The 14,192-nt window shown below is 35.2% G+C and overlaps 1 protein-coding gene across 1 annotated transcript in view; it reads right to left on the bottom strand.

The window, feature by feature from the left end:
• Positions 1-14,192, bottom strand: part of DPH6 (diphthamine biosynthesis 6) — a 215,163-nt gene that overhangs the window by 138,784 nt on the left and 62,187 nt on the right. Inside the window, exons 6-7 of the mRNA XM_009639058.2 lie at positions 7,812-7,906; positions 988-1,075 (exon numbers count right to left, since the gene is read on the bottom strand). Coding sequence (XP_009637353.1) covers positions 988-1,075; positions 7,812-7,906 — 183 coding nt within the window. The remainder of the gene's footprint in view (positions 1-987; positions 1,076-7,811; positions 7,907-14,192) is intronic.

The raw sequence follows: 14,192 nt of genomic DNA, 5'->3' as shown, positions 1-14,192 counted from the left end.
GGGGGGAAAGGCATGATCTATTGAAAGAAATTCAGGAAACGTAGTCACTCAAGAGACATGAAATGTCAAATACCAATATAATAATGTTCTATAACAATCCCTGCACCTAGCAGTGGTTCAGTGATCTTTAAAGTATAGAAAGAAGTAGGAAGACTTATAAAAAGATGACTGCAACAGTAGTTGGAAGATCATGAGGCACTCTCTTCAACAAAATACTAGCACTTACAGATGTTCAGGAGGAAAAAAAACCAATCATTTTACCCGTAAAATAAGGAAAAGAGAAATAGAAGAGTGATGACAAATACGAAGAAAAATATCTTCTGTTTTGACCTTCTTAGCTCTGCTCACATAAAAGTCTGCAATATCTAAAACACTAGAGTTCTTCTTCCTGTCCTGCTGTTTCCATGGAATCATAAGCTAAGAGAATGAATCACAGTGAACTACTGATTCCTTTAAGATCTCTGACCAGGATAATCTCCTCTACATGATTTTAAGTCATTCATTAGACGTATCTCATATGGAAAAGATAAACCAAAAAACAGTACTTTTAAAACTCAAGCACTTGCGAATCAACAAGTTTTTACATCATCCACTTTACATCAGAAACAGCAAAAAGATGCCACCTCCCAGCAAATCAACACTGTTCATACAGTCTCCTAATACAGCTGTGTTCTGCAGTGTGGCTAGCTGTACTACACAGGTTACACGTGTGCTTGACTGAACTACATTGGCTGAGCACCCTGAGGTTTCAACATGAGAAATACTACACAAATATACTACCTCCATTCATTCATTTGACACAAGGAAGCATTTGTGTTGAGTTTTTCCTTATGGTAAGTTCTGAAACTCAACTAAATATGTACATTGTTCTTTGAAAGTACACCCACATGAGAATATGTAGGTCCACTCCAGACTATAACAAAGCAACACAAAAATAGAAAGCATGCATACATTTTTAAAGATAGATGACATTTGCAATCTACTTGCCTTATTCTCCAGGTGCAGTTTTAAAAAACGAAGGTAGGCCACAGGTGCAAATGCATCAGCCGAATGCACAACCACTTCGGCTGAATCTCTGAAATACAAAATTCTTAGCATCAAATATTAGTATCTAATTTTATACATAGACAATACTTAGTTGCTGTATAACACAGGCTCCCAAGGTAACTCACTGAAAATCTATTAATTTATTACTTAGTTTTCATATAAATTAAGAAAAAATAGTTTGCTATATAAAATCTTAAAATCATATTGTTGAACACCTTATCTCCACTAATTTTTGATTTTCAAAAGAAACAAACTACACTTCCAGACCAGTATTGAGAGATTCAGTTAGCTGTAGTCTATGAAAGTATAAAGGACATTATGTTTTGCATTCTAGAGACTAGTATGTAAAGAAATCTTTTTATTTCATCAACAGGAGATTTTTTTTAAAAGTCCATTATTCTTGAGTAATGCTCCAGGGATTGTTCTACAAGTATTATGATATCGAAGACTACTAGACACAACTTTTTAATGCCAAATGTGTTGGTAACAATGATAAACTTCCTGTGTGCTGATTCAAATTAGTTAATTTTAGTTTTCATTTTTACAGACACAATCTGTCACACTTTGATTCACAAGAGGCAGTATCTGTTATATCCATCTGCATGGATTTACTACTTAAGAAAAAGGTAGCTCTAGGAAACAAACATCATAAGGTGAGAAGCTCAAAGACAACATAAGAGAAACTCAGACACACTATAAGATGATCTGAAAATTGTTATACGTAAGGCTAAGGACACAAAGATAATTTTCTTGAAACCACAGTGCCCTTGATACCTTCATAGTATTCAATGAGATGAGAGATTTCTAGTAATGCCACATAAAACCCATGCAAACTGGAAGCAGTTGAAGTCTTGGCCAGATTCCACTGACTTAATGAAAGTGTAAAATTAATGGAATATCTGTTCTATAAAATGTGTTTGGGATTTAAAATAATAAAATTATTGTGCAATGTAGCGATGATGATTACCTTTAACATAAGAAGCTCCACTTCCCTTTTAGTAAACTTTTAAAGTATTTTGGTAAATAAGCCTTCAATTTCATTCTTGAAAGTTACCAAGATTCTTTACAATTAAAGTATCACTTATTCCTTTACGATATCGTAAAGATAGTCCCTTAAGATTAAAATAATTCTTTTCAAATGCCCACGGTGTCTTCTAATTCTAACAGAAATAAGTAGAAAGTAACTTTGGAAATCTTAGTAACAGGAACACATAATTAGAAATAATAAAAAACAGACTCCAGTAGTAGCTGGTACCTGGGTATCCTCAGTGTTTGAGGATATTCTCAATAAACATTTCTCACTTGTTGTTCAAATCCTATATGGGGAAGTCTGGTACTTTTCAGTAATGCATGGACTACTTATTACCAGAATTAACAGAAAACCTTATATCAGAAAGAAAAAACAAAGATTTAGGGTTATTAAATCTATGTTTCTGTTGAATTTAAAGAATATCTAGTAAATTTAAAAAAATATATTTAACTCTAAAGTAAAAGAAGCAGTCCTACTTGTATCCCTTCATGTTCCAATTCACTAGTGCAGCACAACCAATGCTAAGCATCGACACCTGTGCTAACTGTTCTATAACTTTAGAATTTTTGATTATTTATTTATTGCTGAAGAACTATTGCAAATATTAAGAGATCGTAAGTATTTCTTCTTGGTATGAAGCATGTTCCTATAAGATACAGCTAGCACATGGGTATTTGATGGGCCCATAAAAGATATCTACTTTAACAGGCCAAGATTTCTCAGTTGATGGGTCACAATAGGTAGATTATGTGGTGCTGAAAATAGTATTACAATACAAATCAAAAGAAAATATTTTTTCCTAACTACTTCATTTTCTGTCAAGTTCTCCAAACATACATCATTGTTCCGATAAAATTTACAGTCTTGTTCAATAGTAAGTGTAATGAATAGGTGAAAAGCAGAACAGTTTTGTTTGCATCCAACAATGAGTCACCAGTTAAAAAAAAAAAAAAAGGAAGTCCTGAACTTACATGTCATGTCCAGCTTAGGAAATACTAAAAAAACCCGCAAAACTGCATGAAATCCAGAGACTAAAATGAAAAACAGTGATTTGAGACCCTGGTAATTACATAAAAGCCATTTCATGCTGAAAATCTGAATTTTTAGTAGCAACGTGACTACATAAGGTAATTCATGTTTGGTTATGTTGGAAACACAGGAATTTTGTTAAGGAACATCTTCAGAAGGCTTTGGAAAACAATGAAGAATAATTGAAAAGCTGTCCTAATTATCTATTTTTTTAAATCATAATAATCTGATCTCTAAAGTCTCCCTGAAGTTGTAGGAAATACCTACTAATTTTAAAAACGATCTGTAACATGTTCACAGGACAAATATGACAAGTTAAAGCAAGTCTGAGAGCACAGTCAGTGCTCTCAGTACATGATTATTTTATCATGTTTACAGATTTGCCTTTAACTCCAAACCTAGAATTACAAACCTCAACACAGAGCTAATGGTAAGGTATATAAATGCAAAATTATACTTTCCAAATACTTAAAATATGCCAATTTGCCTGAAAAAAAAAAAATCAAACTATTCTGTGTTCCATAAATACAAATGGGCCTTCATCATAAAAGTAGATATTAGAAGGCATTCACATAGATGAGAAACAGATCTTTTTGATTTGAAGACATGTCAATCAATTGCACTTTAAATACCAGTGTAAGAAGGACAGGAAATGCTTGGTACCTCCGAAATTCTGAGCATAAAAAAAGCTGACAACCAGACTACAATAGTCTACCTGGAAAAACCAGATAAAACCCAATCTGACTCTTCCTTGAATATTTTGATTGTAAGATCTTGCTTTTACTGATAGGTCTTGTTTATTTTCAGATATTTCACTCAATCTGCCATGCTTTGTGAGGCATATTTTTTATTGAAGATTGAGAAGAATGGTAAGAATTCCATTTAATATTCAATAGCAAAATTCATCATATAGTGTTACATTAAAGAGACTTCCACTTCTCCATAGTAGCAAATCAATGCTATGTTTTTCTTTTCCTGAACTAGCAGATTTCCGTCTTTTTCAAAGGATATACTGTACAAACTTATTTTGTCAAAAGTTTCATGTGACAAAAACATTGACCAGTGAAAACACTACCTGAAAGTAGTGTTATGAATGACAGGTGTATTAGATTTTCTCCTGTTGTATTGGTTTTTACATGGCAAGGTTTTGGTAGCAGGGGGTGGTCTGCAGGGGTGGCCTCTATGAGAAGAGACATGGGGCTGCTGAGCGCATCAGCAACACTGGTGGTGCCTCTGTAACAATATATTTTAAAAAGGGTAAAAAATCTGTGCAGCAGCTGTGACAGGAGCAAGAAAAACATGAAACAGCCCCACAGACACCAAGGTCAGTGAAGCAGTGGGAGGAGTTGCCCCAAGTGTCGACGCAGAGATTCCATGCAGCCTTTGGTAAAGACCATGGTGAAGCAGGTTGGTCCCCTGCAGCCTATGGAGGACCACATCAGAGCAGATATACACACTGCAGCCTGTGGAGGACCCCATGCCAGAGCAGGCTTCTGGCAGGAACAGTGGCCAGTGGAGAGAAGCCTATGCAGGAGCAGGTTTTCTGACAGCAACCATGGCCCATGGGAGACCCATGCTGGAGCAGTCTGTTCCTGAAGGACTGTACTCCATGGAAAGGACCCGTGCTGGAGCAGTTCTTCAAGAATTGCCCTGTTGGAAAGACCCACACTAGAGCAGTTCGTGAAGGACTGCAGCCCATGGAACAGACCCAAGCTGGAGCAGAGAAAAAATGTGAAGAGAAGGGAGCAGCAGAGATGCAGAGTTATGAACTGACCGCAGCCTCCATTCCCCATCTCCATGTACTGCTCAGTGGGGAGGATGTAGAAGAGTCAGGGGCAAAGGAGTGAAGTTAAGCCTGGGAAAAATGGGATGAGTAGAGAAGGTGCTTTTAGTTTTGTCTTTGTTTCTCACCATCCTACTCTACTTTTTTTTTAATTGGCAATAAATTAAATTGATTTCCCCCAAGTTGAGTCTGGTTTGCCCCTGACAGTAATTGGTAAGCCATCGGCCTGTTCTTATCTTGAGCTACAAGCATTTTCATCTGATTTTCTCCCCCTGTTTTGCTGAGGACGGAGAGTGAGAGCAGCTTAGTTGGCACCAGGCAGCCAGCCAAAGTTAACCCATCACACCTGTTTTGGAGGCAAAAGTAATCTTCAACGTCTTCCTCAGAAACTTTCTCTAGGAAGACCTCTTGGAGGAGTTCATGAATTTAGGGACCTTAAAAATCCTGACTACTTTTTTACCTCTAAATTGTAATTGTTACCACTTCATTTAAGTTTCAAAAATTGTATCAGGATGTATACCAGAATCATGGCTATCTAAACATTTGGAAATAGCATAGTTAACATAACACAGTCTGTTTAGATTCAGTGTATATGAAAAGCACAAAATAAACAAACCTGTAACTTATTTAATGGCAAAGAAACTACAAAATATTTTTCTTTCGGAGTTCATAAAATAATAGATTTTACATTAATGGCCCCTCAAGAGGCATGTCTTTATGACATGAATAATGCAAGAGCTAAGCAGGGCTAATCAAGCCAGACACAATGCCAGTGTCGCTATTTATTTTCCATTACGGAAATGTATATTTAGAACTAGCTGAGTAACTGTCGAACAGTCTGCTATGCCATATATTTATTGCTAAATACCCACTGATTTATATATTTGTCTTTTCCTGTATTTTTTGTGCATTTATTGTTAACTTTTATTATTATTTGGAGTGTCACCAATAGAAATAAAGACAACTCAGCCAGACCACTTCTGTTTTAGCTTTTCCTAGTTTCTTGAATGGTCATTAAGCCACTGATAGCCAGAAATACAACTAGAATATATAATAAGATATTTCTACTTAAATTGGTGTTTGATTGATCCCAAACCAAGGGCGCAATGTACCTTCCTAAAAGTGTTCCTCAAATTCTATGCCAAAAAAAAAAAAGTATCTCTCCACACTACACCAACCAAGAATTTCTCATGAGAGTTGACAGTTCTTCCAATCTGTTGTATCTATGCAAAGACAGCTTTGAAAAGGAGCACTAGGAAATTATGCATCCAATTCCAATGAACTCCTGGATTTAATCTGTAACATAATAAACCTCAAAATAAATAGAAAAAATATAAATAATCAGTCAAAACACATTTAAGTGCAAAAACTGATACAAGCACATTTAATATCTCAGTTAAAATCTAGCTATACTTCTGAAGTATACTTCTTGCTGCAAGTGCTGCAATATAAATGTTGAATAGGCCACGGCTGTCTAGTAATGGGTAGTATTACTCTAAATAAGAAAGTGTCACAAAATTCTCCCTTTGTCACCTACTGGAATTGATAAGAATTTGCCAGTTTAATAGAAATAATATCAGACTTCAAATGCAAAAATGAATCATAGTCTAGCAATGATTTCACAATATTTTCCTTTTTGCTAGAAGAGACTGAACTGATTCTATGTGAGGGCAGACAGGAGAGTTTTGTATTTGTTGTAAGATGTACCCAAGCATCATACAAATTTTATTCTAACTTCCTGTTTAACTTTTCAACTCCTACTAGTCAGCAGGTTGGCTCACAACCTATGGCTTCTACCTAACACCTGGTTCCCCTCAGCAAGTCTTCTCCAAGAGTCTCACTTCCTGGCGCTTTCATTCATAATTCCATCCATGAACTTAAATCCAGTTTAAAGATTCTACATTATTACTTTCTGAATCTGCTTCTTACTAACAAAGTCCGTAGCTTTCCTGGATGGAGGTATCTCCAGACTCAAATTACCTAGTTTTTTAGTTCACTCCAGAGGATATATCTTCCAGTCAACCAATAGTTTAGCATACATCTGCTTGAGTAGCTGCCATTCCTTTCACCAGTTTGTCTATTGTTCTTCTCCCAGATGCCATGCAATGAAACAGAGTTAACAGCTCTTGGTTCTCCGTTCCTTATACAGACCAATCCCAGTCTTGCAGAAAAATGAAACAAATAAACCTTCACTGTGAAAGCCTTAATCATGTCTATATGCTCCCATAATCTTAACCTTCCCTAAGATGACCAAGTATCATGATTACTAGTCTGTTTACTTGGCTAAGAAAAGGAAAAGCAGTCAAAACATCTCACTTCCAGCAAGCAGGCTTAGCTATTTAACAGACTAATAAGAAACTCACATCAAGACACAAATATTTTCCATATCCCACTACACAGATTTTAGCAATTTACATTAAAGGAATATACTCAGTGTAAATGACATGGATTCATGCAAAGTTTGTATTTAAAATATCCTCTAAAAAATGAAGAAAAATGTTTATCGTTACCATTCTAAGCTGCTAAACTTATAACACACACACACACAGAGCTAATGGAACCCACAGGCTACTGATGTGGCAGTTTATCAAATGTAGCTGTAATGAAAGATAAATATTACAGGCAATTCGCACTTCATGAAAGGATAAAAGTGTCAGTGTGCAGGTACCATTTTTACTGCAGGCCATAATCAGCAAGTAAACGAAAAGTGCAAATGTCTAAAAAGTTTATAGCCCTCTATGAAGGCCTCGTCTTGTCAGGTATTGATTTAGGTTTTCAGAGAACTTTGCCAGTGTTAAACAAAGTGAGTGTTTGTGAACTTAGAGGACATGTTTTACCTCTGCCAACAAAAGTTGCCTCAAGCTAAATGCGAATATGTTCCCATTGCTTTAATATAAGGAAATGGAAGAAATGGTTCCTTACACAACTATTTTCTTCTTAAATAGAGGGCAGTCCAGAGTGAATGTTTCATATTCTCCACCTTCTCCGCAAACATGGACTCCATATTTCTCAGAAAGCTAACACAAAAGGGAAATCAAAATACATAAGTATTAAACTAAAGCAGTCTATTAAATGTATTTTGCTGAAAATTTCAGTGTGCACTTTCTAAAAGACTACCCATTACAAGGCTGAAAAACCACAAATATCATACAGAGAGTTCTTGATTTCTTCATAAACAGATTACAGTGATCAAAAAATTAACAATGTGTTGTTCTATTTTACGTAGAACTGGCACTGTAACATTCAGATAAACCAATTCATTCTTAGTCCTTCTTCCTCAGTGGCCATGAAAGGTTGTGCAGACTCCCATATTTGTCTTTCTTTAGCATAGACAATACACTTCTCTGAGAAACTTGGACTGTAAATCAACACAAGAAGTAGCACTTCACATAGAATTATACAATGAACACGATTTTTGGCAACAGATTCAGCAACTGCATTCTATATTTAGTTAAATATCCATTCTTTCAAAACATTCTAACAAATAGAACCAATGAGAGTTTTCCAAGTCAAAAGAAAAAGCAAGATCTAAAGAGGTAGCAACATGCTGTTTCCTTTAAAAATTGTACTGAATATACTTTCTAAATCAACATACACATTTATGAATATTCCTGAAACTCTGGGGATCCCACCAAAACACATAACTACATAAACTAATACATTCAGAGTAAGAGACACAATCATCTTAAATACTCACTGCTTTATAAATGAGCAGCTGTGGAGCAGGAATCAAATTTCTTTTGCTGGAGTAAGGAACGCACAACTGCTGAACAGTTCACTGTTAATTCTGTATTAACGTACTGTACTTATAGGTGCCTGTACCATGTCTGAGCATGGGGACACCCTCCCTTTTTCTGCAGGAGAAGTTCATCTCCTCATCAGCAGATTATATCACCTTCTAAAGTGTCCCAGCGTTAGCTGCTTCAAGCCAACTCCAGTCCAGGTTTTATCAAATTAAGCAAGCATTAACATTCTGCTTCAAGTAGTCCATGAGAAGCTGAACTGCAGTCCTCAACTCCACTACAAACATCAATGTTACTATTGGAAATATTTATTTAAGCCCCTTTATGCTTTTTCTTAGAGGAACAGATGCCCATCCATGATGCTTCTGCAGTCCAAGTAGCAGAGTTCTCCACAACACGGAGGAGATGGTTAGAAAAAGTCTGTCTGGGGGCTAGAAAATAATTCCAAATCTGTTTATTTTTAGGCAAGCATGAGACTGGGTTACTTATATATTCTAGGTTCAATTTTTTATATGATTACCAGAATATTTGTGTGGCAAGTCTATTTGATATATTCAAATGATACTGTATTTTTATTGTTGTAGCTGAATGCATAGTTTGCGTCACTTTACAGTTCTCTTTCAAAGTTTTTTTTTTTTTATTTTAAAACTTTGAAAAGTGTTTACAACTTTAGCCATCATCTTAGCTAAAAAAATATAATAAAACGAGGTGTGAAAGAAGAAAACTAAATACATGGAACTTGAATGTTTTCATGAAATCAAAGACCACAATTTAAATCTGAAATTCAGTTAATTAAAAAAAGGGCCTGCATCCTCTTTAGCCTTTATTTTGGAGAAAAGTAAAAATGCTCTGAGAAAACAATACCTTGGTAATGCTCTATGTGACCATTTAATTGTCTGGTAGTGTAAAATCTAAATCTTTTTTGGGACATATATTAAATCATTTTTCAATGCCATGTTATGAGAGGTATTTTTCATTTTTCCTTTCACATTTTCTTCTAAAGGAAAGGAGCAGAAGAAAACCTTTAATCAAGCGCTCATTAAAAATTAGACTCCTGACATAAAAGAGAACTCCATCTGTCAACAATGGCAACAAGGTTTCTATAGGACAAATATATCAACAATAATTAATGTTGATGCAACAAGAATGGACAACCTACAAAACAGTTAGTCAAAACCTTTTATTCTTCCTCTTGTTGTAGCTTCCACTGCAAAAAGCCCTAAACAAAACTATTAAAAAAATGAAAGAGAAAACCCAAAAAGATCTTTCTAACTGTAACCTTTTCCATAGTGAATACAAGGAGTGACTGTTTACAAGTCACTTTCAAAACTGGTAGCTCTGCTTGTAAACATTAGTGCCTAGAATAATTATTGGCAATTAACATTGAATACTCAAAAGACGTGAGACTATTTCCTATGTTTGTTGTGGGAAATCCTCATTTTCAATGTCACTGGCTTCAAGATCATTCTTGACACCAATTATACGAGGTGCTAAAGGATTTTCAGTTCCCACTAATGTCAACAAGAACTGAGGATATTCAGCAGCTCATAGAACAGATTCCTAACGTTCATTTAACAAAGTCAGCAATATATGGCATCAATGACATCAGGATTTTGCCTTTTAGTCATTTAGAATGGTAACATTTTTTGAAGACCAATTATATTGTTTCGCAAATTGGACGTTATAACGGTACAACAGCATAGACTCTGATTTAAATTCTATGATTGCTGAATCTGCCTTCTAGTTCAGATGAGCCAGAGAACAGCAAATTTACAAATTACACTTAACTAAAAATGCAAGTCCAATTCAAAATCCAAAAGAAATATATGATGAAAATATCTTGTGGATTACACAAAATTAATCTTAACTTGAATACACAATGAGACACAAGGTATATAAATGATCATAAACATTACCCGAAGAACAGTCTCCTCCTACCCTGGGAACGAAACACAAGGATTAAAGCTGACTTTCTCATTCAGTTCAGTAATCAAAGATAAAAGATATGAACTCAAGTGCTTCCTATTTCAAGTAAAGACTTTGTTCCCAGACAGAAATTGTAACACTTCGTAAATTCTCTATAATTACAGAAACGCTCTTTACATCAAGAAGTACTCATCAACTTCTAAGGCAAGCATACAAATGACTAAACATTTTCTTACTGTCTATTAGCAGAGACAGAAGTACAGACAAATATAACCACACTACACATTTACCAGTCTATTAATAAATTCTAAGGAGAGTGTGAGCAGCCCCTGAGATTTGGCAAGTTGCCAACAAATTCTTTGGTGTAAAAAGCTAGGGCTCATGGTATATAGGAAACAGTGGAACATGAGAGCAATTTAATAATTCAGCAATTAGGCGGCAACCATTCATCAATAATTAATCAAAGACCTATCATTTAGAAAAAAGCAATAATTCAAGAACTTTCCTTGCCATAATGCTGATATCCTGAGCCAGTAAAATTCACCCCTTATAAAAGTCTAGGTTGCAGATCATCATTGTACTCCTAAATTCAACCTTCTTCACATTAAGGCAGAAAAAAAATTGCAAAATTAAATCAAAGTTTTTCCTACTCAATACTCCTCCATTTTTCTGCTGGTATAGCAGTAAAAAACCCTCACCATTTTATCCGTAATTATTATAATTTCTATTGTACAGATAAACTGGAGTAAGTAAGAAGACCGAAAATTTTTCCAAAGTTAAGTAATTTAATGGATGAAATCAGCTGGGTTGTGGGTTTGTTTGGTTGTTTGGTTTTTCCCCCCAATTAACATTGACACGCCCCTTATAATGGCTCAACAAGAGATTTTTTTCTAAAAAGAAAATTATTACTTCATGCTTACTTTTTGTACGTCCAAAAGATAAAGGTATAACAGGCACATTAGAGCAATACGAGTTGATTTTGATTGCATTATCTTAAGGTAAACTTTTAGTATAAAAAGAAGTAAGTGAAGTTCTAATTCCTGATCTGTAGTATCAGAGAAATTGAACTTTGTGAATACATGCTAAAATGTAAAGCAGGATATTCCCTACCAATCCCAAATGACTCAACATGTCATAGAATATTCAATATGATTTGATTCAATATCAAAGACCCTCATATTCAACACTGGCATTTTTCTGGGCACCGAACTTGTGAAGATATAAACTGATTTTCAACAAAAGTGAAAGACACTTACAAAACTATTTAATTAATTTTAGACAGAACTGCAAAAATTCTCAAACTTGCACACCAGACTAGGGAAAATGCTGTAATGAAAAACCCTGCACCTAGGCTGAATAAACTATGTAAAGTAACATTAAATGTCAGTAGAGAACCCAAAAGGGAATCCCACAAGAATAGGAAAAAACATAAATTAACAAAAAACACCACCAATAACAATTTCCAAGGAATTTGTTGAGAAATTTGAAATTAGTACTTAGAAAATAAAACACAAATCAAAGATACAAGAGTATATAAAGCTGTGGTAGTTTGGGGGATGTGCAATGTTAAAAATTAATTTATTATGGTGTTTGCTTTGGTATGGTCAGAATATTAAATTTTATCTCTCCTTCTTACAGAAAATCATGAACTCCTTGCTCTCACATTCTGTCTCCCAGAACTTCTGATGTTGAAGACTTCATTGGTTTGCAAAAGAGTATTTTTCACATCATAAACTTAAGCATTTCTCTTCAGTTTATAGTTAATGATTTGGTTTTATGAGGCCTTAAAGCCAACTAAGTATCCAGTAAAAACAATTTATTTGTACTGACTTTGACTTTCATAGCATGCATATGCACAAGGAACAGCTACATGAACAAATAATCAGTTGTGCTGTCTCCCCTACAGTGGCCTGACAACCAGTTCCAAGTAGGGTCAGAATGCCCAACTAATTTTACACCTTAAGCTATGCAGTCATCACTCTGTTTGTTGTTGTATCAGTAAAAGATAAAACCTGCAAACATGGGTTTCAAGAGGCATTAAACCATGACAGTAAGAATTTCAGTGAAACCAAGTAAGTGAGAATCACTTCACTTGAGCCATCAAACATCAGGAAGAATATATTTAATTCCCCAAAATATGAAGAGGTTTTGGATTTCTTAGTTTATTATTTTCTTTATAAAATGAATGATGGTGAAATCAAATGGAGGAGAATACTTCTTAGGCCTTATTTTAATTATACTCTATTAAAATAATTAAAATTGCAATACTTGCTGATACAGTTTTAGAGAAAGTCAAGACTACTGATTCACTTGAGGTGAGTAGCTACTCATCTGCAGCCCCACTGAAGTTGCAACCTGAATTTTGATAACAGAAGCTTTTTGCGAATGCAGGGGCTGTACTTTCCTCATTTTGGCTTATTTAACCAGTCCCACATAAATATTAATTCATCCAAATGTGACTGACCAGTATGGAATTGATTTAACAGAAGCATCAACTTTACTGTAATACCTCTCCCATAGCAAATTGTTCATTGTTTCATGATTACAAGATTTTATCCTTTCTTAGCTGTCACTTACTAAGATTCTCAAGAAACAGCTCCGACAAACAGAACATTGCTTAAGTCATCTGCAGCAACAAACAGGGAGGAGAACATAAATGTTGATCATACTCTTAAACTATGTATTATTTACTCATGACTCCAAAGATCTTCCAAACAACCTTTCTGGGAATTTATCAGTAGCCATTTCTACTGCAGATGCAGAACATGACTTCACATGTCAGTAAAACTGTTTTTCCACAGGGTTGTTACTCTCTTGCACTATACAGCACACCAGTGTCAGAGCAGGTCTATGACAGAAATGTGGAGTGCAACAAAAACTCCAGTCTGGCATGTTCACGCAGTGCAATGCCAACTTATCAGTCAAGCTCCTGGAAGCAGTCTAACCATGTTCACAAGTGGTGAACTGAAACTTGTGGACTCTGATTCTCAGTGGCTTATTAGCTGAGCCATGCTAATACAGCTTCCAGTTCAAAGTTAGCTCAGTGTTCAATTAGATTATATTACCTAATCCAAAAACTCACTGACGCTTGAAGTGGTGATCCCATTCCCTCTTCCGTCCTTTTACTGTAGAAAGCCAATGTATACTTTTCAGACAGGATAAATCCACTCCCTCTTCTAATGATTCCTGGAGCTTACTGATATCCTTAGATTTAGCAACTGTTTACTCTTTTAAAAAGTCTACCTTTATTATCACACCATGAAATATAACATCTGCTAATGACACAAAATGAACAAATATTTTATATATAGTTAATGTATACTTATTTTTGTGTACTCCTACTGTATATATCTCTGCCACTGCTTTTTTACCTGTACTACAAGGTTTTAGGAATTTTTTCCCTTTTTCAGCAGTAGGAGAAAACACCTCTCCTTCCCATCCCCTGGTATTCTTGAATCATTGCTGTAGTTGAGATAATATGAAGATATAAGTGAAGGAAGACTTACAAAGAGAGATAATGAAGGGGATTTTTACATCAACTAGTTTATATGGTGGAGGGAGGTTTCACACACACAGAATCGTAAGGGTTGGAAGGGACCTCAGGAGACCATCTAGTCCAACCCCCCTGCTAAAG

This window comes from Egretta garzetta, unplaced genomic scaffold (genome assembly GCF_000687185.1).
Source record: "Egretta garzetta isolate BGI_Z169 unplaced genomic scaffold, ASM68718v1 scaffold285, whole genome shotgun sequence".
Lineage (NCBI taxonomy): Eukaryota > Metazoa > Chordata > Aves > Pelecaniformes > Ardeidae > Egretta > Egretta garzetta.
This window is presented reverse-complemented; position numbering and strand designations above follow the sequence as displayed.